Consider the following 23,756-nt stretch of genomic DNA (forward strand, 5'->3'; position numbering starts at 1 on the left):
GTAGGGCTTGATCCCAAGATCCTGGAATCATGACCTGAATTGTCACAACCTGAGCCAAAATCAACCTGAGCCGGTCAACCGACTGAGCCTCTCATGTGCCCTGGCAGACTCCCATGTTTGTGTGGTGAACAGAGCATTCACTGTGAGTCCCTCACTATCCAGCCAAACCACTTACTCCCGCTCGTTCGGCTAAGCATGTGAAATTGAAATACCACAGAACGCTTTTACTATTTGTTCGTGGGTATTCTTTTTACTCAGTATCATGCAGCTTTGTTTTTCATGAAATGCCTTTTTAAAAATATGTTATTGTAAAGACGAAGCTGATAGATTACTGCAGCAAGAAAGCAGACTTCAAGATTGACATGTTATCATCTCTTGCATTTATTCTACTTTCCACTCATATTAAATAACTTTACATTTAAAATGAATAATTGCTGCCCACCACAAGACTACATCTTGCTTTCCTCAGAGGCTGTAGCAAAAAGTGAATTCTGGAAACACTGATGTGGACGGTGGCAACCTGCTCTCATGCTGAGAGTATGTTCTGCCTGCTTCTTGAGAAGCAGTGCCTAACTCAATAGGGCAAGACATAAGATTTGAATAAATCTGAGGAAATATTCGAGAACGCAAAATTTCATTTCCCAGTTCTGACACAGAAAAGGACAAACTTCTCGTAGTTATTCATCCCCCCCCCCCCATTTATTCCAATAAGAAATACAGAGAAATTTGTAAACTTTATTCGCAACGCAAAAGTTGAGATGAATAAAGCAGCTGGCAGCGGCACCTTGCCTCAGAGTCTGAGTTATAAAAATACTGGTGAGCACAATTCGCTGTATTTCATTTGGGGAATGATGAAGAGAGTCTTTTTTATAATTAAAAAACTTCACGCTTCAAAGTCATTTATCACAATACGGTCTGGAGTTCCGGAAATGTTCTGTCAGGGGTGATTTGGGTAGTTTTGGACTTGACATTTGATAGAAGTTGGGTAACCGAATATCGTAGTGGTATGTTTTCCCTGTATATACTCTGTCATTCAAGGCATAGAGTTTATCTGCAATGTCACTTCCAATTAAAACTGAAAATAGGCGGGAGATGTAACGATGCTGAGCGAAGAGCAAATATAATTTCTTTCTCCTCCAAGACACATATCGACAATCAGTCTCTGCTGTGAGGGTCACCTACGAAAACGTAAGGCCACAGAGAAGACGAAGATTAGGAAGCAAGACAAGTTCTGCCACTTCTTTTTTGCCCCAGTTTTAAATAAATTTCACTGGCTGATTTTTTAGGTTAAAAAAGTTCACTGACCCACAACATATGGTAAAAACAGAGAAAAACTACTATATATATTTATACTACATACATATGTACATATATATATATATATGCACATATAATTTATAATGCAAACAATCACAATGTTGTGCCCGTTTCCAATTTAACTATTTTAAAACCTGCCTTTTACTAAAGTGAGAGCTACCTGATGTGAAAAACTAATAAAGTTGGCTAATGGTTAGAGAAGTATTTCCAAGTCAGCCCCCCAAACTGCAGACATTTAACTCTAATTGTTTCTGCAGTACAAAGCACAATGTGTTTACCTATTCTGCATATGTATATGATTTTATATTTGTATACACACATGTATGTTGCACGTATTAATCAATACACCATAATAGGTAGAATCCATTGAAATGATTACCTTTCAAAAGTACCAGACACAGTAGCAGAGTAGTGACAGTAAGGTTGCCACTTTTTTTCTCTTTTCTTTTTTGCTGGAGAATAACTGAAATCTATTAGCATTTAAAATTTTAAGCATCACTTACTTTGTAATAAGGGCAGACTTTTAAATTCTTGGTGTTTTTCTAAACCGTCAAAATGGCAGTGTTTACAGTCAAATCTCAATTAATCATATTTTAATCCCCATATATGCAGTTAAGCAGAAGAAAATTTAAGAATATCTATCATAGACTCCTTTCTGTCATACACAATGCCCATTCTTCTTTGTGTCACTGGACCTGTACAGGGACAGTCATCAGCAAGGGTCAAACAGAACCGGTAAGTCGTGTATCCTGCAAAGTACATTCCAGAGTTGGGTATAAATTATTGCTCTGTCACCTGCTGTTTTGTTTGTTTGCCTGTTTGTAAACAAACGTTGTTTGGGAGAGGCAGTGTTCACTGTGGGGCCCAGTTATCCCTTACCTGAAAAATGCCTTCCTCTGTGGGTCTCAGGGAGTCCCACTCAGGAGAATCCAGGAACTGGAAGGGGAAAATGTAATGCAGAAATTCGCCATCAACGGTCACTCGGATCCTACCCAAACACAAAGAACATCACTTATGAGAGAAGGAGAAAGCAAGCACATGATTGGGGGCAAGTGCAGAGTGCAGTATTTCAAATCTCTCATAACCTTTTTGGCTTTTATAATTTCGTAGGATGAATCTTAAACTCATGCATGCTAGTAAGTGACAAAATCTGTAAGATTCATGGACTGATATTCCTCACACAGTTAGGATTCTGGAATATTGGTGAAATTCATCAGAAACTATGTCACGGTGTACCTTGATGACATGGGCCCATCTGTGTGCATACGTTATACTTCCAGAAAAAGTTTCAATGCGCTCAGTCAGATTTTAAATTTAGTAGAACACTGAAGAACATAAAGGAGTACTACTGTAAATGCCTCTGTAAACTAAATGTTTACACTTCTTAAAGACATGAATCATCACATTATTGTTTCCTCCCCCAAACTTTGTTTTCAAAATTTACATACAAATATAAATATAATATATATGTGTATATATATATATGTATGTATATATATACGTATATATATACATACATATATATATATACACATACATATATATGGTGTACCCCCTGCTTGTAAAAAGTGGACAATTCTAGAATTCTCCGAAAAACATCAATCATTATAAACCTTAAATGTTCTGTATTACCTAAAAGAGCACCCTATCAGAGACTATTTAAAGTACTTTGCATGCCAACATAAGTATTCTGTTCATTCAAGCTGGCATCATCCTCTTCCTGACCCTCTGTGATTACCTTGGAAACAAACAGCACATGCAGACAAACCCATTTGTTCATCTTATTTCTAAGAAGAAATATTAAGGCTCTAGATTATATCCTTCTTCAAGTAAATAACAGCATGCACTCTAAATGCCTACGTATGTGTCATGGGGTTCCTCGTACCTCCCAGTGCCACATATTATCCTCTGTTGAGATGGAAAAGTGCAGCAGAAAGAAACACCAGCTAGTAACTAACAGAGGAAATAACTGAGATAGAGCAAGCAGCAAGAGTACAAACCTTCCCGAAACAAGAAGGGAGAGCTTATCAATGGAGGTTTTCCCCTGCATGGCGTAACAGTGTTCCTTTTCCAAAGTAACCACTTCAGAGCTCAGAGCAATTGTTCTGAAGACAGGCAAAGAGGTCCCCAGAGGCTGGAAAAGGGAGCTGTACAATAGCTGGAATTCGCGAGAAAAAGTTATGCTGCGAACTTGATAGGCAATGTGGACAAACTGCATGAAGCAGATGACGAACAGCACAAAATTCCAGGAAAATATGTCGGCTGCACAGACGTCGACCCAAGCCCAGACGGCAGAGCAGAGAAAACCCAAACCCAGCAAACTGAAGACGTAAAGGAGCCCAAAGAATCCACTGCCACCCATGAAACCTACTACAAATAAAATACTGGCGAGATGATAAATGGCTCCTTCGGCCTCTTCCTTCCAGGTGCTGCAGACTGGGTGCTCATCTATTAGGTTCTTCCATAAGCTTGAATTTCTTTCCATGGCGGTACTACTGTCTGGTTCACTTTTCCATTGACGTCGAATGATATCGAAGCAAGTAATTAAGTCCTTCACTTTTCCATCATCAGAGTTTCGCAAAGTCTTTAGAAAACCCGCGAAAGCCTGGGCAATGGAGTTGTAGTGATTAAGGGTTTTGTGTGTATGGATCTTGAGAAACTAAAAATCCCATGCTAGCTTCTTTAAGTTCATTTGGGCTCCTGATTTAGATCTAGTCCACAAATGTTTTGTGGTTTCCTGGACAAGAAAAAAGGAAGGATCTAATTACACAAAAATCGAGAGGTATATTTAATGAATCACCAGCATTCAAACTGACATCCTATTTTCTGTGAAGTTGGAATATTTTAAGCATGAATGCTGTCAAATGTTAAGTTTCTAGGATATAAAAATTATATATTTAGGGTTATGCTTAATAATAATAATAATAATAACAAATTATTTACAGAATTTTAGTATTTGTTAGAATTAGCTACCCACATATTTTCCTAGGAAACTAGGTGCTATAATCAACTAGTCTTCATAATAATAGCTCGGTGTACCTCAGAATCACTTATGACAGTGACTAAAAATACAGATTCTAGGCTGTTTCCAGGCATATTGAGTCAGAATCTCTGAGGGTGAGGCCTATGTGTTGGTATTTTGACAATACCCCCCACATGATTTTGATGTATCAACCCATGGCATTTCATGGCCCACCCTTTGAGGGATAACTGTTTGACAATGTTATTTTCTCTTTACAAATGAAGAATTCAAGACTCAGAGAGGTCAAGTAATTTATCCCAGGTCGCACAGTGGTTGGGGTAGAGCAGAACTTCAGCACAAAAGCCTGTATGCTGGATCCAAACATATGGCCTCTCATGAAAGATATTTTAAGTTAGGCACTGTAAGGAGCCCTGATAAAACAATAAACATAAGAAACACATGATCAGGTGTTGGATTTTAAGAGCATAATAGTAGACTATGAATATGTTTAATGAGTTAGATAAAAAATATTTGAGAAATGTACATTCAGTTCTACTTTACTGTGTTAGAGCCTGTCTCAGGTCAAAGGTTGCGTCCATGTAACTAAATAAATATTAAAATTCCTGCTAGTTACACATTTATTTACCAGATGGTCAAAAAATGTTACCGACTTGTTCCTCTGCGCATATATTCTCTACCCTTTGAGCCATATGGTAAGAATGCTAATGTGTGATCTGAGTCAGGAGGGATTTAACCAGGATGATAGAGCTGTAAGATGTGCATCATTTACCACCAGGTTTCTTAACAATAAATAGTTTCGGTGTGAAGCATTCATTAGATTGAATTTTTAAGTCATAATAACATTCAGAAGCCTTGAACTTGAGTGCTATATTTAGTGTTTTTATTTTGGGGCTAGATTATCTCCAGAACACCTGTTAATGAAGTATCAGATAGCACAGATCTTGTCTCGTAGGAAAAAACAAAACAAAACACATAGACGTGAAAATGACTTAGCTGAAGTAAAAAAGGGAACAGTAAGTATGATCACCAACAGGACTGCAGATAGAAATAAAGGAGCCGCTGTTGTTGGTTTTTCATCTTGGACAGTGATTCTTTTCTCAGCAAATAACGACTTTAAGAACACTGCCAGGTGAATCATTATAAAAAGAAAAACCAACAAAACAACAAACCTATAACTTACACTGTTATTTTTACTTAAGCTACTTTCCAAGGCACTTTAAACATCCCGTGGCCCCTAATTACTGCCTCCCCCTGGCACTCTGTGAGATGATGAGGTTCGGGGCAGACCAGCACCCTGAACATGTTTAATTTCTCCTCTTTAAACACAACACAAAATTATATATACTACTGGATATTCACAACAAAGAAAACAAATTTTTAAACACAATGAGCAGTGAGAACGGCAAAATACCAGACTGCAAATGTCAGTCTCCCTGCTGTTTTACTTTTAAAATGAGGGTATTTTAAATTAATCAGTTCCTCAGGATACCAAACGTAGCCACTAAAGCCAATGTGAAAAAGCACTGCTGGCAGGGCTCTGAACTTCGGTTTGAACTTCCTTAAAAATTTATAATCCTCAACAAAAATGTTAAAATGATGCTAATAGAAAAAGGCCATGCAAAACCCTTGTGGCAATTCCGAAAGGAGCTTATGGGAATCTTGTGCCCTGAAGACCCTGACTTGGGGGATAGATTGGGCCACCTGCATTCCAGGACCGTGACCCATTATGATCACAAGCACCGCGCTTCCGGCCCTTTCCAGTGGCTCCTGTTTCCGAAAGCTGCCACCAAACCATCCTCCTATCCTTGACACTGTATCAACTCAGAGTGCTGACTTGCCCTGATTAAATTACTCCACACCCAGCCTTTCTGCACATGGTGTTTTTATTCAGTCACCAAAACAGATGTATTTTATTAGAAGAGAAAGAACTGACAGGGGCAGGTGACGGGCATGAGTGTTCCTCTGACATGTGCCAACAGTACTATAGGAACGCCGAACATGATTCATCAACCAGCTGCCTGCTTGAAAGGCCTGGAGGCCTTAAGTCATGTTTTTGGGTAAATAAACGCCGAAATGCCAGAGGGGCAAGATGGATGTCTCAGGCAAAAAAAGCCCATCTTCCCTGCAAAAGAAGCTAGCGCACGGACATACAAAATGATGGAGGCAACATTAAGTGCAAATAAACACAGTAATTCCAACCTGCCACTTTTCTGCTCTTTAAATCGTATGGCCCTGAGTTATAAAGGAACAAGGAAATTTAAAGGAAGGTACAAGGGTGCTACCTGAAATGTGACATAAGCTTGGTGCCAAATGATTAAGACTAGCTCAGAAATTGCACGTATCTGTTCAGAACTCCTACATTTATTATCTCATTGCATCACTTGTTGCCACGAGAGAAGCAGAATCTAAATCATCATGCCCTGCTTACAAATGGAAAAAGCAGGCCACAGGATTGTCTGAGTAACTGGCTTCAGGCAAAAGAGGCAGTAAGTCACAGCAGCAAGGGAGAAGACCCTCTCCACTCAGCTCCCTGCGCTCTCCACCAGGAAGTGCAGCCTTTTAAGGCTGTGAACCTGACATGAATGTGTTGGGAGACAGTGGGCTATTCCGTCAGGACGGGTTTGCCAGGAAAATAATAATTCTAACAGTGAATATTTAAGATCTTCCATATCCACTTGCACTGCTCAATCCATAATGTTTAGGGTAGAGCAAGGGAAATAGACATAGAAAGCCGCTCATGAAACAATTTGCTCTATTATTCAACATTGACTGACCGCCTCTCCTAGACTCTGAAATTCTTAAGGGGCAAAGACAAATGGTTTTGTATTTCTGATTCCTGGCATGCAATGAATGTTGATTGAATATGCTGGTTTCAAGGTGCAAGGACTCTGCCTTCTCCGTTCCTACTCTCTATCCAATTTAATGAATGTTGTAACATCTTCTGCCACCCAGGGGAAAAGAAGCAGGGAATATTTCAACATCCAAGACAGTTCAGTACAGAATCACTAAGGAATTGGGACACTACTTATTTAAATGTCTGGCACAGCTCCAGATTCATAGGGGAATCCTTTCGTCTTCCTACAAATTGAGTTCCTTTAGAGCAGCTGAATACTTAATCTGATTAAAAACAACAACTCTCATAGCTAGTGGTATTGAGTTAGTGTTGGTTGCTAGGCAACTCAGAAGATAAAAATTCCATCAATATTCTACCAATTAATTGGAAGAGGTCCTAACTTTGGCATGTGTTTCATATGCAAAATCATAATTTACTTAAAGCTGGTTTTCTCTACTTCTCCTCAAGGAGGTACATTTACTCAGGACTTATGTGCCAGACATACTTAAAAACTATCTCATTTAATCTTCACAACAAGCCCATGAGAAAGGTATTATATCTCAATCTTACAGATGAGGAAATTAAGACTTAGAGAAGGTAAGTAAATTGTTCAAGGTCACACTGCTAATATTGGTACTAAAATTCCACCCAGTTCTGCCTGATTCTGAAGCTCACAGTCTAAACCACATTTATTATTCTGCTTCCACAGCACCAGGATTTAGAAAACATAGGCATTAGTTTCCTCCTTGCCACCTAGGTGAACCCAGGCATGTTTATTCATTAGTAAAACAGGTAATATCACCTATTCTGTCTACTCTGACGGGTGCTAGAAGATTCAAATGAGAAAAATCTATATTAAAACTTCGTGGCAAATTTTAAAATAATATAGACATGGAATCATTGTACTTGTTGCTTATATTTTACAGAGCTGAGCCATTCGCAGAATATAGTTTTTAAAAACTTTCTTTCACCCAGAGGATTACAATTGAAGACAGACATACAAATGTTACTTTTGGCTGCTACCCAACTTTACATTTTAAATTCTAAATTTACTCATTCCTGCAGGGGCGATCTCTTATTCTTCTCTGTGTCCTGACCTCCTACTGCTGGTAGATGTAGTCCCATAACCAGCCCACCCTTGAGTCTTCACTCTCCCATGGCCAAGAAGCCAGTCTCTGGAAGCCAACAATAATCTTCTACCTATGATTAGTGTTTCGGGCTTCCCAGCAGGTATCCTCAAACCACTTACATCAGAATCACCTGGGTGGCCTGGTAGACTATCCCTTCCCTGGCCCCATGCCAGAATCACTGAGCTGGGAAGGACCCGGAAATACACCTTTCTAATAAGCTCCCAGTTGATTATTATGCACACTAAAGTTTATTCTACATTCTACCTTTATTCTACATTGTTCCTGAATGATTTCTGAATTATTCTTGCTTGTTTGCAGGACTTCAGCTTTGTTCATTCCTGGCTGTCCTTCTATGATGATTACTCTGTGTGTTTTTGATCCCTCACTGTCTGCCCAGGGTGGTAGTCCTGGTGTTAGGGCACCATTCTGTGTCTAGTGTGTTCAGTTAGCATTATTACTTAAAAGAAAGGTTCTAGTCTTAGCTATGCCCCTAAATAGCTGTGTGACTATAATCTTTCTAGACCTGTTTCCTCATTGGTAAAATGAAAGAGTTGGACAAAATAATGTGAGGTCCCTTTTAGCTCTAAAATAACATGACTCTAGATGATAAGGAATGGGAGACTTTTTCTAGCATGAGTTAAAATACAGAGCTGAGTGGTAGAACTGAATTAAGACTGTAGATCTTAACACCAGGGTTGTGAGAGGGGCCCCACTCTCAAATTGCTTACTTAATTACTTACAGCCTGTGCTGGGGCCCAGGCACTGGCATTTTCTGATGTACAACCAGGGTGAAGAACTATCAAGGGGGTTGAGTGAGAGACACCAGAACATTCTGTGGAGCAAAGGATCTAATTTTAATTCGCTGTAAAGGCACATTTTCTCCTTCTGTGTTCTCATTTGCATGCTTTGCTCAGGTGAGGAGGCATTTTCCTTCCTCAGCACTCATCATTCCAAGAGGGCTCCAGGCTGGTGGATATTCTGCAGTAGCCTTTCCTTAACAGGGTGGCCTGAAGTGCACCTTCTAGCTCTGAATGTTTATGGCCTTTATTACCTGTCAGCATGGTTTCCATCACATGTTATATTGACCATGATATGTATTTCCTTTTTAAAGCATCATAATTTGTTTATTCTTTTAGTCAGGGTACATATTCAAGTAATTTTCTAAAAGAAGTGAACATAGTATTTTATTTTATTTATTTAAGTTTATTTATTTTGAGAGAGAGTGTGTGCACACTAACACGGGCAGGAGAGGGGCAGAGGAAGAGGGAGAGAGAATCCTAAGCAGGCTGTGCGCTGACAAGGCACAGCTCGAACTCGCAAACTGAGACAACGTGACCTAAGCTGAAATCAAGAGTTGGACGGACACTTAACTGGCTACCCAGACACCCCAAACATTTTAAAATATCAGCTTTAATGTTTGGTTATTTTATGTGTGTGTGTGTGTATGTATGTATGTGTATATACATATATATAGAAATATAGATGGAATTTCCCTCTGTCTAGAACACAGCGAGTCCTCAATAAATGTTCATGGACTGATAAGGACAAAAAATGCTTGGGTATAAAAGCCGTGTTCGGAATACAGTTTTGGAACAAACAGGAAGCCCAGGTGAGATCTAACCAATACCTGAATCAATGATTTATTTGTTAGACTAGAAAGAACTAGAAAACTTCCTCATATTATACTATGAGGAAGAAGTGACAGGAAGAAGTGTTTCTATTGAGATAGAGGAACAAAGAAGGGTTGAAGACCCTTTGGAATTGTAAGAGATCCCAAAGTTCAGAAAGAGATTAGAGGAAAGGGGAACACGGTTTTATCCTCAAGTAACCTAATACTCTTGGTCTAGCAACATAGTTCACAGCAGAAGATAAGGGGGAAGATGGAGGGATCTTTAGCAGTTACTATTACGCAGAACAATACTTAAGAAATACTGGGGTTGGCAAGATTATCTAGAAAGTGAGTGCAGAGAGAATTGAGAGTTGAAATTAAATGCCCATGATCAGAGGGCTTAGAACTCTAGAGGTGTGCTGTCCAATACAGTAGCTGTTAGCCACACGTGGCTGGTCTGAATTGAAATGTGTCATACACATGGATTTCAAAGACTTAGAGCAAAGATAAAGAATATGTCATTAATAACTTTGATCTTGATTATATGCTGAAATGATAATGTTTTAGAAATGGTCGGTTAAATAAAACATCAAAGTTAATTTCGCCCTTGTCTTATTTTTCAATGTTGCTACTAGAAAATTTAATATTGTGGGATGCCTGTGTGGCTCAGTTGGTTAAGCATCCCACTATTGATTTTGGCTCATTTCACGATCTCATGGTTTGTGGGTATGAGACCCGCACTGGACTCTGTGCTGACAGCGTGGAGCCTGCTTGGGATTCTCTCTCCCTCTCTCTCTCTGCCCCTCTCCTGCTTGTGTGCATGCATTCTCTATCCCCATCTCTCAAAATAAATAAACACACAAACAAACAAATAAATAAATAATAAAATTTTTTAAAAAAGAAAATTTTAAATTACATATGTGGTTCACATTATATTTCTCTTGGACAGTGCTGGTCTAGAGCCTCTCACGTAACAGAGAAAGGAAATGAAAAAGATTTGGCATGACACCGTGCAAACAGTGCATATGTATAATGTATAATATAAGTGCATAAATATGGAAGAATTATCTAAGATTAAGAACAGAGTTGATATAAATGTAAATGATATTGGCTACAATATTCATATGCTACAGTCATCAGATGTTATCCATGGCATAGATATCACCATCTGGTTTCTGCCTACATAGGTGGCCAACCCCACTATAGCTCTTGGCCTCTTTATCTTACCAAGGAAGTCGCTACTTTTCCCTCTTGCCAAGCAATTATATCACTGTTTTATTTTTCACTGGAAATCTCAGACAGATAATCTTCTAAATTTCATAGTGGAGACTGAATTGTGGCCTTCTGGATTTCATAGGGTCCATACCAGCCTTTGCTTTCATATAACATATGAGTTTCTTCATGCACCATTAGGCTCGTTAGGCTAGAGTATGCCTTTGACCTTCCATACCAATGAGAGGTTGGCTTCTCTTGAGACTTGAGAAAATTAGAAAACATGCCTACAGTCTATGCTGGACTTCTCTGCTTCTCACGTCTTATCTAAAGTCCATTGATTAACTCCATCTGCGTCTGATTTCTCACTTTATCACATAGGCAGAATTGTAAGATGGCGCTCAAGATTCCTATCTCATTGGTGCACACTTGCTATAATCCTTTATCCTTGAGTGTGGCAGAACCTGTGAATGAGATGGGACAGATGCTTTCTTGATTAGATAACATGATACAGTAAATGATGCTGGAATAGTCACCTGTGATTATATTAAGTTACATAAGACTGTAGAACTGGAGAGGGACTGAAAATTAGAGATACATGTTCCTACTGGCCTGGAAGAAAGCAAACACCATGTTGTGAACGGCTTATGGGAGCAACAAGACAAGGGATGGTTGGCAGGCTCTGTAAGCTGAAAGAAGTCCCCAACTAACAGTTACCAAGAAAATGGGTATGTCAGTCTTACAACTGCAAGGGGCTTAATTCTGCCAACCATCTGAAAAGCTTGGAAGAGGACCCCAGACTCTAAAGGGGAGTGCAGTGTGCCTGAAACCGGGGTTGTAGGCTTTCAGTGCCCTGAGCAGAGGATCCAGTTCAGCCATGCCTGGACTCCTGATCCACAAAACCTGTGTGATATTGAGCGCCCAGGGTAGCTCAGCTGGTTAAGCATCCAACTTTGGCTCAGGTCATGATCTTGCAGTTTGTGGGTTCGAGCCCTGCATCAGGCTCTGTGCTGACAGCTCAGAGCCTGGAGCCTACTTCGGATTCTGTCTCCCTCTCTCTCTGCCCCTCTCCCACTCGCACTCACTCTCTCTCTCTCTCTCTCTCTCTCTCTCTCTCAAAAATAACATTAAAAAAATTAAAAAACAATAAAATAAAATCTAAAAAAAAACCAACCCAAACTGTGTGATAATGGATTTGTGGTGTTTTCAGCCGCTAGTTTGTGGTACTTTGTTACAAAACAGTAGAAAACAAAAAAACACACACACAATTATGAGTACTCACTATGCACAAGGCTTTTCATTAATCTAATAATCTACATTTTATGATGGAGTTGGAATACAGATCAACGGAGCGGAAGACACTCAATCCTGGCTAGATTTAAGTCTGGACAATCAGATAAGAACAGTAATACTTTTAAAGAATAGGGTGTGGAAAACAAGACACTGAGAGATGCCCTGGGAATTACATTTATTCACTCTGGTTCCCAGGACTATATTCTAGGTTCTCCCTTCATGGAATCAGATAGCCCCAACACTATAAAGCCTCTGGTCACAAGGGCAATTTCCAGAATCATTATGTCATTCGTTCACAACCTCTAGAATTCCTGGAATACCACATTTCCTTGGGTGACTTCCAGCTTCGTCAGTTCTTGGTCAACTTGAGCCATACATATGGACTTGATGTCTACAGACAGGGCGAATACTTGAGGTCTCAGACATATCTGGAGAGTCACACTCAAAAGACAGACTACACTCAGAGAGCTCTGTAATTCTTCTAATTGTGTGACTCCGCCAAGTTCAGAGGAGTTGAGCAATGGGAAATTAATGCAGTATCTAGTTGCCATCTTCTTTAACCTCATTTACTACTATTAATACTACTATCACCAGCATCTAACAGTTAACTGAACACTTACTATGTGCCAGACACATTTCTAAGAATTTTAAAATATTATGAATATTATAATTTAAAATATTAAAATATTTAAAATATTAAAATATTATGAATATTATGAATCCCCACGACTTTTTGAAGTGTACAGTTTTATTGTTCCCATTTTACTGATGAGAAAACTGAGGTACAGGGAAGTTAAGTAAGTTGCCTAAGGATACACAAGTGATACAGCCCAGATTCACTCCCAGGCAGACAGATGCAAATAACACAACCTTTTGCCCTTTTAGCCACTGTGACACACTGCTTCATGTACAGTTTGTAGTCTAAGTATCTGGACTTACTGGAACAAATCAAACATTCTTGGTTTCTCCTTTCTGTTCTAGATTCAATGAACTTACATATCTTCTTAAGAAATTACAATTTTTGAGCAACACAGATGGATGGGAAGGTGGGTCCTATGTCGAATCACTGTGTCCTATAACTGTTGATTTGAAGAAACAACAGTAAACTGATTCTTCTCACGTATGTCATTTGGTTGCTTGTAATAAACAATCCCCGGGGCGCCTGGGTGGCTCCGTCAGTTAAGCATCCGACTCTTGATATCAGCTCAGGTCATGATTTCTTGGTTTGTGAGATCAAGCCCTGCACCGAGATCCGTGCTGACAGGACAGAGCCTGCTTGGGATTCTCTCTCCCCTCTCTCTCTGCCCCTCCCCCCACTCTCACACACATGCTCTGTTTCTCAAAATAAACATTAAAACAACAACAACAACAACAATCTCCATGCTCTGCTTCAAGCTCTTCTGACTTCTCCACAGGCTAGAAATGGCACGAGCAGGCCATCCCTTTCTGAGCAGCTGCTACCAAGTCATGCAGAAGTTCACCGGAGATTCCTGATGAAAACACAAGACAAGCCGGACCCATGGATCCATGAAACAGTCTCCCCTTGATATGAATCAAAGGTAGACACTTCCCCTTCCCTTTCTTCCAAGTGACTTATATGCAACAAATGAACTCACTTTTCTTATGTTTATTTAGTTCAGGTCCTCGTGTTTCTTCCTGGCAAACATGCCTATCAAGTTCATGTGACCCAGCTAAATGGCTATGGTCATTTTTTTCTGGCTAAATAAGCAGGTGGACCACACACCAGGGTCAGTGATGTTTGAAACCAAACCACCCACTACTAGTGCGAAAAGGAGCACGTGTGCAGGGTATGGTGATTTCCTTTCAAGGTGTTTACATGGAGACAGGAGCTTTCTCTTTGACTGTGGGAGACTGTTCCCTGTTTGGTCCTGAATCCACATGCTCCTCAATCTTTCCATTTCTTCTCTTTCTTTCAGCCTTGTTATTGGCTTTGTAATACTTGAAGTTATTCCAACCATAGAGGTTTCTCTTTTTGCGGCACTGCCTGTGGATAAGCAATGTGGATTATTCCCTTATTTCTGCTGCTCAGGAAATACACAAATTCTCTTCATTCTTTCAGAATGTTTGATTATTTCAAGTTTCTCTTCAATATTGAAGCTTTCCTTTTGCATGCACTATTTGACATTATGAATCAAGAGGCTTAGACATTCTTGGTATGCTAAAGGAGTGTGGTTTTTTTTGTTTTTTTGTTTTAATTTTTTTCAACGTTTATTCATTTTTGAGAGATAGAGACAGAGTGCGAGTGCGGGAGGGGCAGAGAGAGAGGGAAACACAGAATCCAAAGCAGGCTCCAGGCTCTGAACGGTCAGCACAGGGCCCGACGCGGGGTTCAAACCCACGAACTGTGAGATCATGACCTGAGCCGAAGTCAGATGCTTAACCAACTGAGCCACCCAGGCGCCCCAAGGAATGTGTTTTTATACAGAAAAGTTCACAGGTGCAAAGGAATAGCAAAACACAGGATAATGTGTGGTGAACCAAGGTAGCTGGTAGATGTTTCAGGTATATGTGTATTTGTGTTTTGTGTACTCCTACCTAGCTTAGGTCAACTGGCTATAGCTTAATGCGTCCACCTGGTATTCTAGCTGAGTAAATGATGCATGAGCAAGCACAAAATGTGTGCTATGCTCACATTGTTCCCTGTGATTTCAACTGCATTGGCATTGATGCTTATTTTCAAAACAAACATAACATAATTGTGTCATCAACTTTCAAATGGCCAGGAAAATATTAGGAATATGCAATAATTCAATAAATCCCTGCCCTCCCGGAGCTTGCATTTTAGTGAAATTCAAATGTTGCTACAATTTAAGCCTACTCTAAATTATGAGATCTATCTTAAATAGCTAAAAATATCTCTGATACGCAAATAAACTTAGGCTACTTAAAACTCATTTAAAGTCAGTTGTTGCACACTAAATTTTTAAATAAATACTGTACTACATTTTAGGAGACCATCTAAAGTCCTAAAAATCAAATGCAAACAAGCTTGTTTTTTAGAATATCCACCAAAGATTGAAAACAAACAAATAGGCAAACAAACCCTAGAACATTGTTATGTGTCCCTGGAGTAGCACGTAACATATTAATTACATATGTATTAATTAATACATGATCGATATCCTTCTATTTGTATAAATGAAAATAAAGACATAGAACCATCTTAATGTCAAAGATGATGATTTCTGGATGGTGGGATACTACTTTACTTTTGTCTTTGTATATATCTGGATTGTCTTCATTCTTTATAACAATTTCATAAAACAATAAGGTGATTTTGTATTAATTTGAAAATTTTTAAATACAAAAAGCCCGAATAATTAAAACCCAGGAACCCAACAACCAGAAGTAAAAAACATCACTGTCTTTAACAAATCTTTTTTATAATAAAAAAAATTTTTACAAAAAACTGAAGATCACCATGACTATTCTCAGGTACCATTCTCTACCCACTCACTCCTTATATATAATTGTGTTTACCCTTCCAGTCCATACAAAATAATTTTAAAATTGCAATTTAAAATGAAATGCAAGATTAGAAATGTATTTTATGTGTTTTTTTCCAGATCCATAGTTAAATTTTTTTTCTTTTAAAAAAAATTTTTTTTTTTTTTACTGTTTATTTTTTATTTTTGAGACAGAGACAGAGCATGAACAGGGGAGGGGCAGAGAGAGAGAGGAGACACAGAATCTGAAACAGGCTCCAGGCTCTAAGCTGTCAGAACAGAGCCCGACGTGCGGCTCGAACCCACGAACTGTGAGATCATGACCTGAGCCGAAGTCGGATGCTTAACCAACTGAGCCACCCAGGTGCCCCAAATTTTTTTTCTGATGAATAATTTTAAACATATATAAAAACAGAGAAAATACTATATAATAAATCTCAATACACCCATTACTCAGATTCAACAATTATCAAGATTTTGCTACACAGAGTTTTTGAAATTAAAAGCAAAAACTGTAACTACTGTTTCATACTATAGTTTGCTCAGTCCATAAACACAACACCTACTAAGGGAGACAGGGAAAATGACGATTAATTGTGCTCATACTATGTGCCAGGCACTAGGTCTTCCATTTACTGACCCTTTAAGGAGTCACAAAAACTGTGCAACTTTAGTAGTTTTATCAGCATTGCTGGGAGTGAAAAATGAGGCTCAGAGCAATGAAGATTTTTGCATAGGCTCAACCAGTTGATTGTCTTTCTAGAACCCATTTCATAGTGTGTATAAGAGTCACCAGAGATTATGATTCTGTTGAAGAACACAAAATGAGAATATCTCACTTTGGGTCTGTGTGAATCAATCCCTGTATTCTTTGGGTTGGAGGAGGATCCAGCATTGATGCAGGGGCTTTAAGTCAGCAACTTTTGGTTTTTTATTTAATTTTTAAAAATACCTGTTAAAACTTTTACTTTAAGACATTTTCCTATAACTACTTAGATAAAAGAGAGAAACATTTCCCCCTTTCCCTTAAAAAGTCAAATTAATGATTCAATATACTCTTGTAAACTCTTACTCTCTGTAGCTCATAATCACTGTTGACCAACAACCACAATTGGGAAAAACAATTTCAACTGCAGTTTGCAGGCTTGCAGATCTATCATGGAGATTTCCAAAGCAGTTTTGAAACTTCTTGCCTGCCATGTTGCTTACGTGTTGTTACACTCATATATCACAGCAAACACTTCATAACCATCCCAACCATTCTTGAGCTTGACTATTTTAAGATAAGCAGATGTGAATGCTCCAGTGGGTCAATGCTATTAGTCAGTCTTGCCTTACTTAAGAAGCATAAGAGTTTGGTTTTCCATGACACATTTTTATTTAATGGCATAGAATGTCACCATTTAGAAGCACAGGATGCACAATGATTCAGCTATTTTGAGACACTGTGGAGACTGCAGAAACCAAGTATCCAGTGCCTCCCAGTATGTGTATAAAATTTTAGGATAGAAAACTGTCTTACTCTAGATTGTGATTTGTATTTGTATCCTAAACTCTCCAGTTTTGAGGGAAGGAAGCCTTAAAGATTATCTGGGATCAGCCAGACCTCTTCATTTTGCACATGTGGAAAGAGAGCCAATTTCTGTTTTATTTATGTCTTCTTTCATGTGGTCCTTGTTTGGTTTTCTTTTGCCACAAAGAACAATGCCAAGTTACTGTAGTGTACTGGCACACAAGGGACATGAGCATGCACCAGTCCCTGGTAACAGAAAAGAAAACAGCCACCACCAAACCTTAATATAAGCAGAGACCAAGAATTTTTCAAGGCTGCCATAAGATGCAATTGCTCTGTCCAAGCTTACAAATTCAAAATACCTAACTACAAGAGTTAGAATAAAAAGTCCGGAAAGGAGACTTCCCATTCTTGCCGCTGACTAAATAAATCAAATTATGTTCAAAAGTAGGCTTCTAATTCTACTTTTCCATTTATTATTCACATGTAGAACTTTTTCAGTTTTTGCAAATGTCTTCTGGCTAAAACCAAATTTTTTTTTTTTTTTTTTTTTTTTTTGCCATAGTCCCATTACTGTGCCTTTAATCTTTTTCTAAAATACAGACCCTCAAAATGTATTATACCTCTGTAAACGACCTTGGTAGTGGGGTAATTTAGTGGTTTTGTCCCCCTCCCCCTTTTTTTTTTTTGCAAGGAGAATCCCCAAATAGAGAAAACAGGTCAGCGTGACCTTTGATGAGGCAGCTTTCCAGTGTTCCCAATTCAGTGTGAAAACACTGACCCTAGTCGGGCCCTTTGCAGACGAGGGACAGGAACTCTCTACCGCTGCACGACTTCCCCAAGGTGAAGCCTAAGACGGTCAGGGATCCCCTTGGACCAGCTTTTCTCCCTCGGAAATGCGGTCTCTTTCCTTGGGCTCCAAGGTGCCTGGGGCAAGAGTGGGACCAACAGAAGATCCGGGGGAGAGACTCGCCCCCAGGGCAGACGACAGGAGTTCCCAGGGGCCGGCGCGCGCGGAGCCCGCAGCAGCGGACCCTCAGCCGGCGGAGCTGCGAGCGGCGCCGCCCGAACTCCCGGGCTCGAATTGGCTTGAGCGGGGCCGGGCGCGGAGGGGCGGCGCGGAACACAGCGCGGCGAAGCAAAAGCGCTCCCGGGGGTCGGCGGCCACACAGCCCACACACCGGGGCGGGGCCGGGGTGGAAGCCGCGCCAGCAAACTTGCAGCGAAGCGCGAAAGGTGCGATGGTGCGGACAGCTCCCGGGAGGCGGCAGCCGACGCGCCCCGTGGCTCCACTCCTTACCTTTCCTTCCCCGGCCCTGCGCCGAGCTCCGGCCTTGCGCCCTCAGAAGTTTCCCAGCCGAGCACGCTGGGCCCGGCTGGCCGGCGCCGAAGCCCCGAGCGCCCGGCTGGCGCGCTCCTCGCCGCCCACCCGGCCGCCGCCGCCCGCCCCGCGCCGGGACGCACAGTGACCGCAGCCCATTCCGGTGCGGCGCGGCGGCGCGGGCGGGGGCCGGGCACGGGCGCGCGCCCCGGGGCGCAGGGGGAGGGCGGGGGCGGCGGCGGCCGGCGCCCTGGGGCCGGGGCGCCCGAGCTTCCCGGGAGCAGGCGGCGCGGCCACCAGCTTGTAGGACTGCCGATAGACCGGGCGGCAGCTGCGGACCAAAGTTTGCAAAGACGGGTTTCCCCAAGTGGACACTGATCACGGTTAGAAAATAAGCCTAGCATTCGCTGTTCTACTAGGCAGAGAGCGTTGGAATTGATGACTGGGATGAAAAGCAACTCTTTGTGTGCCCTCTCCTTCCCGCACGCCCCACCCCCACACCACAAACAAGACGAGATAAATGACCACAGTGGGGATGGAAATTTGGGTGTATAGGACAAAGAAAGGTTAATTTCTTTTTTTAGAATTAAGTTTGTTTTGGGGCGCCTGGGTTAAGCTTCGGACTTGGGCTCAGGTCATGATCTCACGCACTCAGGTGATGATCTCACGCACTCAGGTGATGATCTCACGGGTTTGTGGGTTCGTGCCCTGCATCAGGCTCTGTGCTGACAGCTCAGAGCCTGGAGCCTGCTTCAGATTCTGTGTCTCACTCTCTCTCTCTGCGCCCTCCCTGCTGTGAGCTCTCTCTGTCTCTCTCAAAAGTAAATAACATCAAAAAAAATTTTTTTTAAATAAAAAATAAAATTAAGTTTATTTTGAGAGAGAGATTGCAAGTTGAGGAGGGCCAGAGAGAGAGGGTGAGCCACAATCCTGAGCAGGCTCTGTGCTATCACATGTCAGGGCAGAGCCCAACCCTCATCTGACTGAGCCACCCAGGAGCTAGGGAAGGTTAGCTTCTTGATTCAAATCAGTGGGCTTCTCAAAAAAAGCAAATGGGTGAAAAGCATAGACAACCATAGAAGGAGCAATTTAAAAATACAAATGATTTTAAAAAAAGTTCAAATCAGTATTAAACCAAATGCATACAATTTAAGGCAAAGCTCAAATGTATTTTTCCTCCTATGAAATTAGTGAAGTTTTGTTTTGTGTCGTGATCAAACCATAGGGTGGTCCGTGAGGGGCCAGCCAAACACATAACTTACATAGGGATTTCTGGTCCCTTCCTTCGGCACCCTCACTTGCCCTTCGTATAACCACGATGGGGACAGTCATTCCAGAAACAAACATTTGCTGAATAATCAATGTCTCTTTCTGTCCCCAGAATAACTGCAAAAGTAGTTAATATAAACTGTAAAATTAACCTCCTTTAACTGTGCTGAAACTGAGGGTAAAAAAAAAAAAAAGCCATATTCCTACACACTATACATAGTTAGAAAGCAGTCCACTGCTATGTCTTTGCTCTTACCTTCATTGTAGAGATTTACTCAGAAATGTTGAAAGAGTTGGAACTGGATCTAGTCCAAGATTTCAAATATGTTTATGTATTTGAAATATGGCCAGGGAAGTGAGAAGGTCACAAGTTTACCAGATGTACTCTGGGCTTAGACTTCACTTCTTATTTAGTGTTGCACATCACATTTTTTAAGGATTATGTTCAATTTAAAAACTCAGAAGCAGCAAGGATGTGCTTGTATGACAGATGCTACAGTGGCCCCATGATTCCCGCACCTAATGGTTTCACACCTTTGTGGGATCCCCTCCTTTTGAGTGCAGTTGGGACCTGTGACTCACTTATAAACAATAAGTATAGCACAGGTGATGGATGTCACTCCTGTGACTCATTTACGTTACAAAAGACTCTCAGTAGAGACTGCCATCTCTGGCTTGATGAAATAAGTGGCCTTGTTGGGGAAGTCCATGTAGCAGGAACTGTAAGTGGCCTTTGGGAGCTAAAAGCAGCCTCCAGCCAATAGCCAGCAAGAAGTCAGGGCCTTCAGTTCTACAAACACAAAGAAATGAATTCTGTCAACCATCTAAGTAATCTTGTAAATAGAATCTTCCCCAGTCAAGCCTCCAGATGTGAGCCCAGACCAGAGGATACCTTAACTGTGGCTTTGTGAAACCCTAAGCAGAGGATCCAGTTAAGTCGTGCCTGGACTCCTGACCCACCAAAATTGTGAGTTAATAAATGTGTGCTATTTTAAGCCATTTAGTTTGTGGTTACTAGTACAGCTTATATGTGTTGTTTAGATATTCAGCATGTTAGTACACATGGTATTGTGCCTTCCTTGGAAAATTTTGTGTTAAATATTGCTGCTCTTTTGCATCCTGATTTTTCTCTTTATTATTCCTTCACATACATATCCCTGCCTGGTTCTTCATTGCAGAGTCTCTCTGAAACAAAAACTCCAATGAAATGATACCGTATAGATCAAGCACAGGTCTAGGGCTCCCTAGGATTTCCAGCTGCATTTTTTTTTTTATTTAAAAAATTTTAATTTAACGTTTATTTATTTTTGAGAAACAGAGAGAGACAGAGAACGAGCAGTGGAGGAACAGAGAGACAGGGAGACACAGAATCTGAAGCAGGCTCCAGGCCCTGAGCTGTCAGCACAGAGCCCGACGCGGAGCTGGAACCCACAAACCATGAGATCATGACCTGGGCTGAAGTCAGTTGCTTAACCGACTGAACCACCTAGGTGCCCCTTTCCAGCTGCATTTCTACTTCAGAGATTATGTGTCCACAATCTATAGGTTTCATCCCTTCAGGTCCTTTGGGATATTCTCTTGGCTAAGCCTCTGAGGCTGGACAGAACCACAGTCAACTGAGCTCATGCAACTCAGAGTTGCAACAGCAGTGTGAGGAATACTGTGATAAAGAAATTAGGAGCAGATTAAGTACTGAACCAGGATTCATTTAATCCACTTACTCTGGGAAAGCTTTAATATGAGGCTTCCAGAGTCTTCCTCTTTCCTCCTTGACCTCAAATTGTTCCTCTTCTAAACCTCAGTCCCTGAGATTTGTGCATTTGCTTGTGAATTGCCCCTGCGTCCAGATGTGAATCCAGCCTGGCTTGTTCACCAGCCCTGCTTCTTCCTTCCTCCTTCCCTCCCTCCTTCCTTCATTCCTTTCATCTTTCCTGCCTTCTTTCTTCCATGATTCTTCCATTTTTTTAATTCCCATATAATTGTGCATAGTTCTCTTTCTCTATATCCTCTATATCCCTTATTTGCTTTTTATTTTATGAATCTTTCATTATACAAGTAATACATTAATAGAATGTCATATACTAATGTATATTGTGTGGCATCAAACTACATTTGTCATCTCTCTTTCTCAGACAAAGTAATTGGAGCTTGTTTTTCCTTTCCTAAATAATCATTCTTTAAAACTACTGCATGATTTTATCATATTATTAGTACATCACAATGTATCTATCCCCTTAACAATGTTTACCTTGTTGCTATTATAAGCAAATAATGTGTGCATGATTCCTTGGTCACATGAGTGATGATCTGCCCAAGGTAGATACCAGAAGTGGAATTCTGAGTACGATCATTTTATGTTTTAATTTCTTGTATTGAGGTATAATTGACATATAACATGATGCTACTTTCAGATGTACAGCACAATGATTTGATATTTGTTTATTTTGTGAAATGATCATCACAATAACTATAGTTAACATCATCACCATACACAGTTACAGAATTTTTTCTTAGGATGAGAACTTTTAAGCTTTACGGTCTTAACTTTCAAATATGCAATAAAGTGTTATTAACTGCAGTCACCATGCTATAAATTACTATGTCCATTCTAATTTTATTAACTACTGACAAATTATCCTCCAGTGTGGCCCCGGCAGCTTACACTCCTACCAACTATGTCGGAGAGAGCTCCTTTGTCCATTTTCTTTTCTGCACAGCCCCGCTGACACTTGATATTACCCGACTTAAAGATTTTTGCTCTGGCTCTCCTATTTCTTTTCTCCTCTCTATTTTCATCCTTTTCTTCCTCCTCCTTCTTTTCTTTCTTTCCCTCTCTCATTTTCCCCGGCTCTTGTTCTCTCTCTCTCTTTTGCTCTTTTGTTTCCTCTTTCTTTTTAAAAATTTTATAAATTTAATTTGTAATCTCATTTATTACTTAATGAAGATCATGAAAAGATGTGTCCGCAAATGTTCATTTACAAAGTCATTGTCAAAGGCTGCAGCATATTCTGTTTCACTGTGCCACCATACTCTGTTTTAGTTGGAGTAAAGTACGCATTACATAAAATTAACCATTTTAAAGTGTACAATTCAGTGGCACTTAGCACACTTAACAATGGTATACAACCACCACCTCTATCACATTCCTAAATATCTTCATCATCCCCAAAGAAATGGGTATGGGGACCCGATACCCACAGAGCAGTCACTCCCCATTTCTCCCTTCTCCCAGCCCCTGGCGACTACTAATCTGCTTTCTGCCTCTAGGGATTTACCTATTCTTGATAATTCCTACAAATGGAGTCCACAATATGTGACATCGTATGCGTGCTTCTTTCACTTTGCATAATGCTTTTGGGGTTCATCCATGCTGTAGAGTGTATCAGTACTCCATCCTCTTTACGGCTGAATAATGTTCCACTGAACAGATATACCCCCATTTGTTTATCCACTTACCAGCTGATGAATATTTAGGTTATTTTCACCTTTTGACCCTGGAGAATAGTGTTCCTATGAACATTTGTGTATAAGATTTTGTTTGTGAATATCTGTTTGTAATCCTTTTGGATTTATACCTAGGGTAGGAATTGCTAGATCATACGGCATTTTTTTTTGTCTAACTTTTTGAGGAATTGCCAAACTGTTTTCTAGAGCACTTGAACAATTTTACATTTCCACCGGCAAAGTCTGAACATTCTTATATCTCCACATCCTTGACAACACTGGTTATTTCCTGTTTTTCGTTTTTGTTTTTTCTTTTAAATTATCCTAGCAGGTAGGAAGTAGTGTCTTCTTTTGAAATGTATTCC

At 40.4% G+C, this 23,756-nt stretch overlaps 1 protein-coding gene and 1 long non-coding RNA gene across 4 annotated transcripts in view; one reads left to right on the top strand and one right to left on the bottom strand.

Annotated features, from left to right (window-relative positions):
- The window catches only part of LOC132667443 (uncharacterized), a 127,607-nt gene that overhangs the window by 15,709 nt on the left and 88,142 nt on the right, over positions 1 to 23,756 (top strand). Inside the window, exon 4 of one of the 2 annotated variants that reach the window (XR_009605157.3) lies at positions 13,793 to 15,561. The exons of the other annotated variant lie outside the window; for it this stretch is intronic. This is a non-coding gene — a long non-coding RNA (uncharacterized LOC132667443). Of the gene's footprint in view, positions 1 to 13,792; positions 15,562 to 23,756 lie in introns of those variants that run through there. 2 annotated transcript variants of the gene reach the window in all.
- POPDC3 (popeye domain cAMP effector 3) lies at positions 716 to 19,321 on the bottom strand. Of its 2 annotated transcripts, XM_060616285.3 has the most exons (4): positions 18,658 to 19,302; positions 3,318 to 4,054; positions 2,197 to 2,305; positions 716 to 1,178 (listed from the first exon to the last, which is right to left on the bottom strand). In XM_060616285.3, exons 2-4 carry the CDS (start codon positions 3,800 to 3,802, stop codon positions 897 to 899), a joined length of 876 nt encoding a protein of 291 aa, XP_060472268.1. In that variant the 5' UTR covers positions 3,803 to 4,054; positions 18,658 to 19,302; the 3' UTR covers positions 716 to 896. The 2 variants fall into 2 exon arrangements, with proteins under 2 accessions (XP_060472268.1, XP_078303301.2); XM_078447175.2 differs by lacking the exon at positions 3,318 to 4,054 and having other exon boundaries at positions 18,658 to 19,321.

Source organism: Panthera onca, chromosome B2 (genome assembly GCF_046562875.1).
Source record: "Panthera onca isolate mPanOnc1 chromosome B2, mPanOnc1 haplotype 2, whole genome shotgun sequence".
NCBI classification, from domain to species: Eukaryota; Metazoa; Chordata; class Mammalia; order Carnivora; family Felidae; genus Panthera; species Panthera onca.

Excerpts from the sequence above, each read along its gene's own strand:
- POPDC3 (XM_060616285.3), bottom strand. The coding sequence starts at position 3,802 with ATGGAAAGAAATTCAAGCTTATGGAAGAACCTAATAGATGAGCACCCA. Across the intron at positions 2,306-3,317 it reads TCCCTTCTTGTTTCGGGAAG|GATCCGAGTGACCGTTGATG; the intron begins GTTTGTACTCTT and ends GTGTTTGGGTAG. Across the intron at positions 1,179-2,196 it reads CAGAGGAAGGCATTTTTCAG|GTGACCCTCACAGCAGAGAC; the intron begins GTAAGGGATAAC and ends ACGTTTTCGTAG.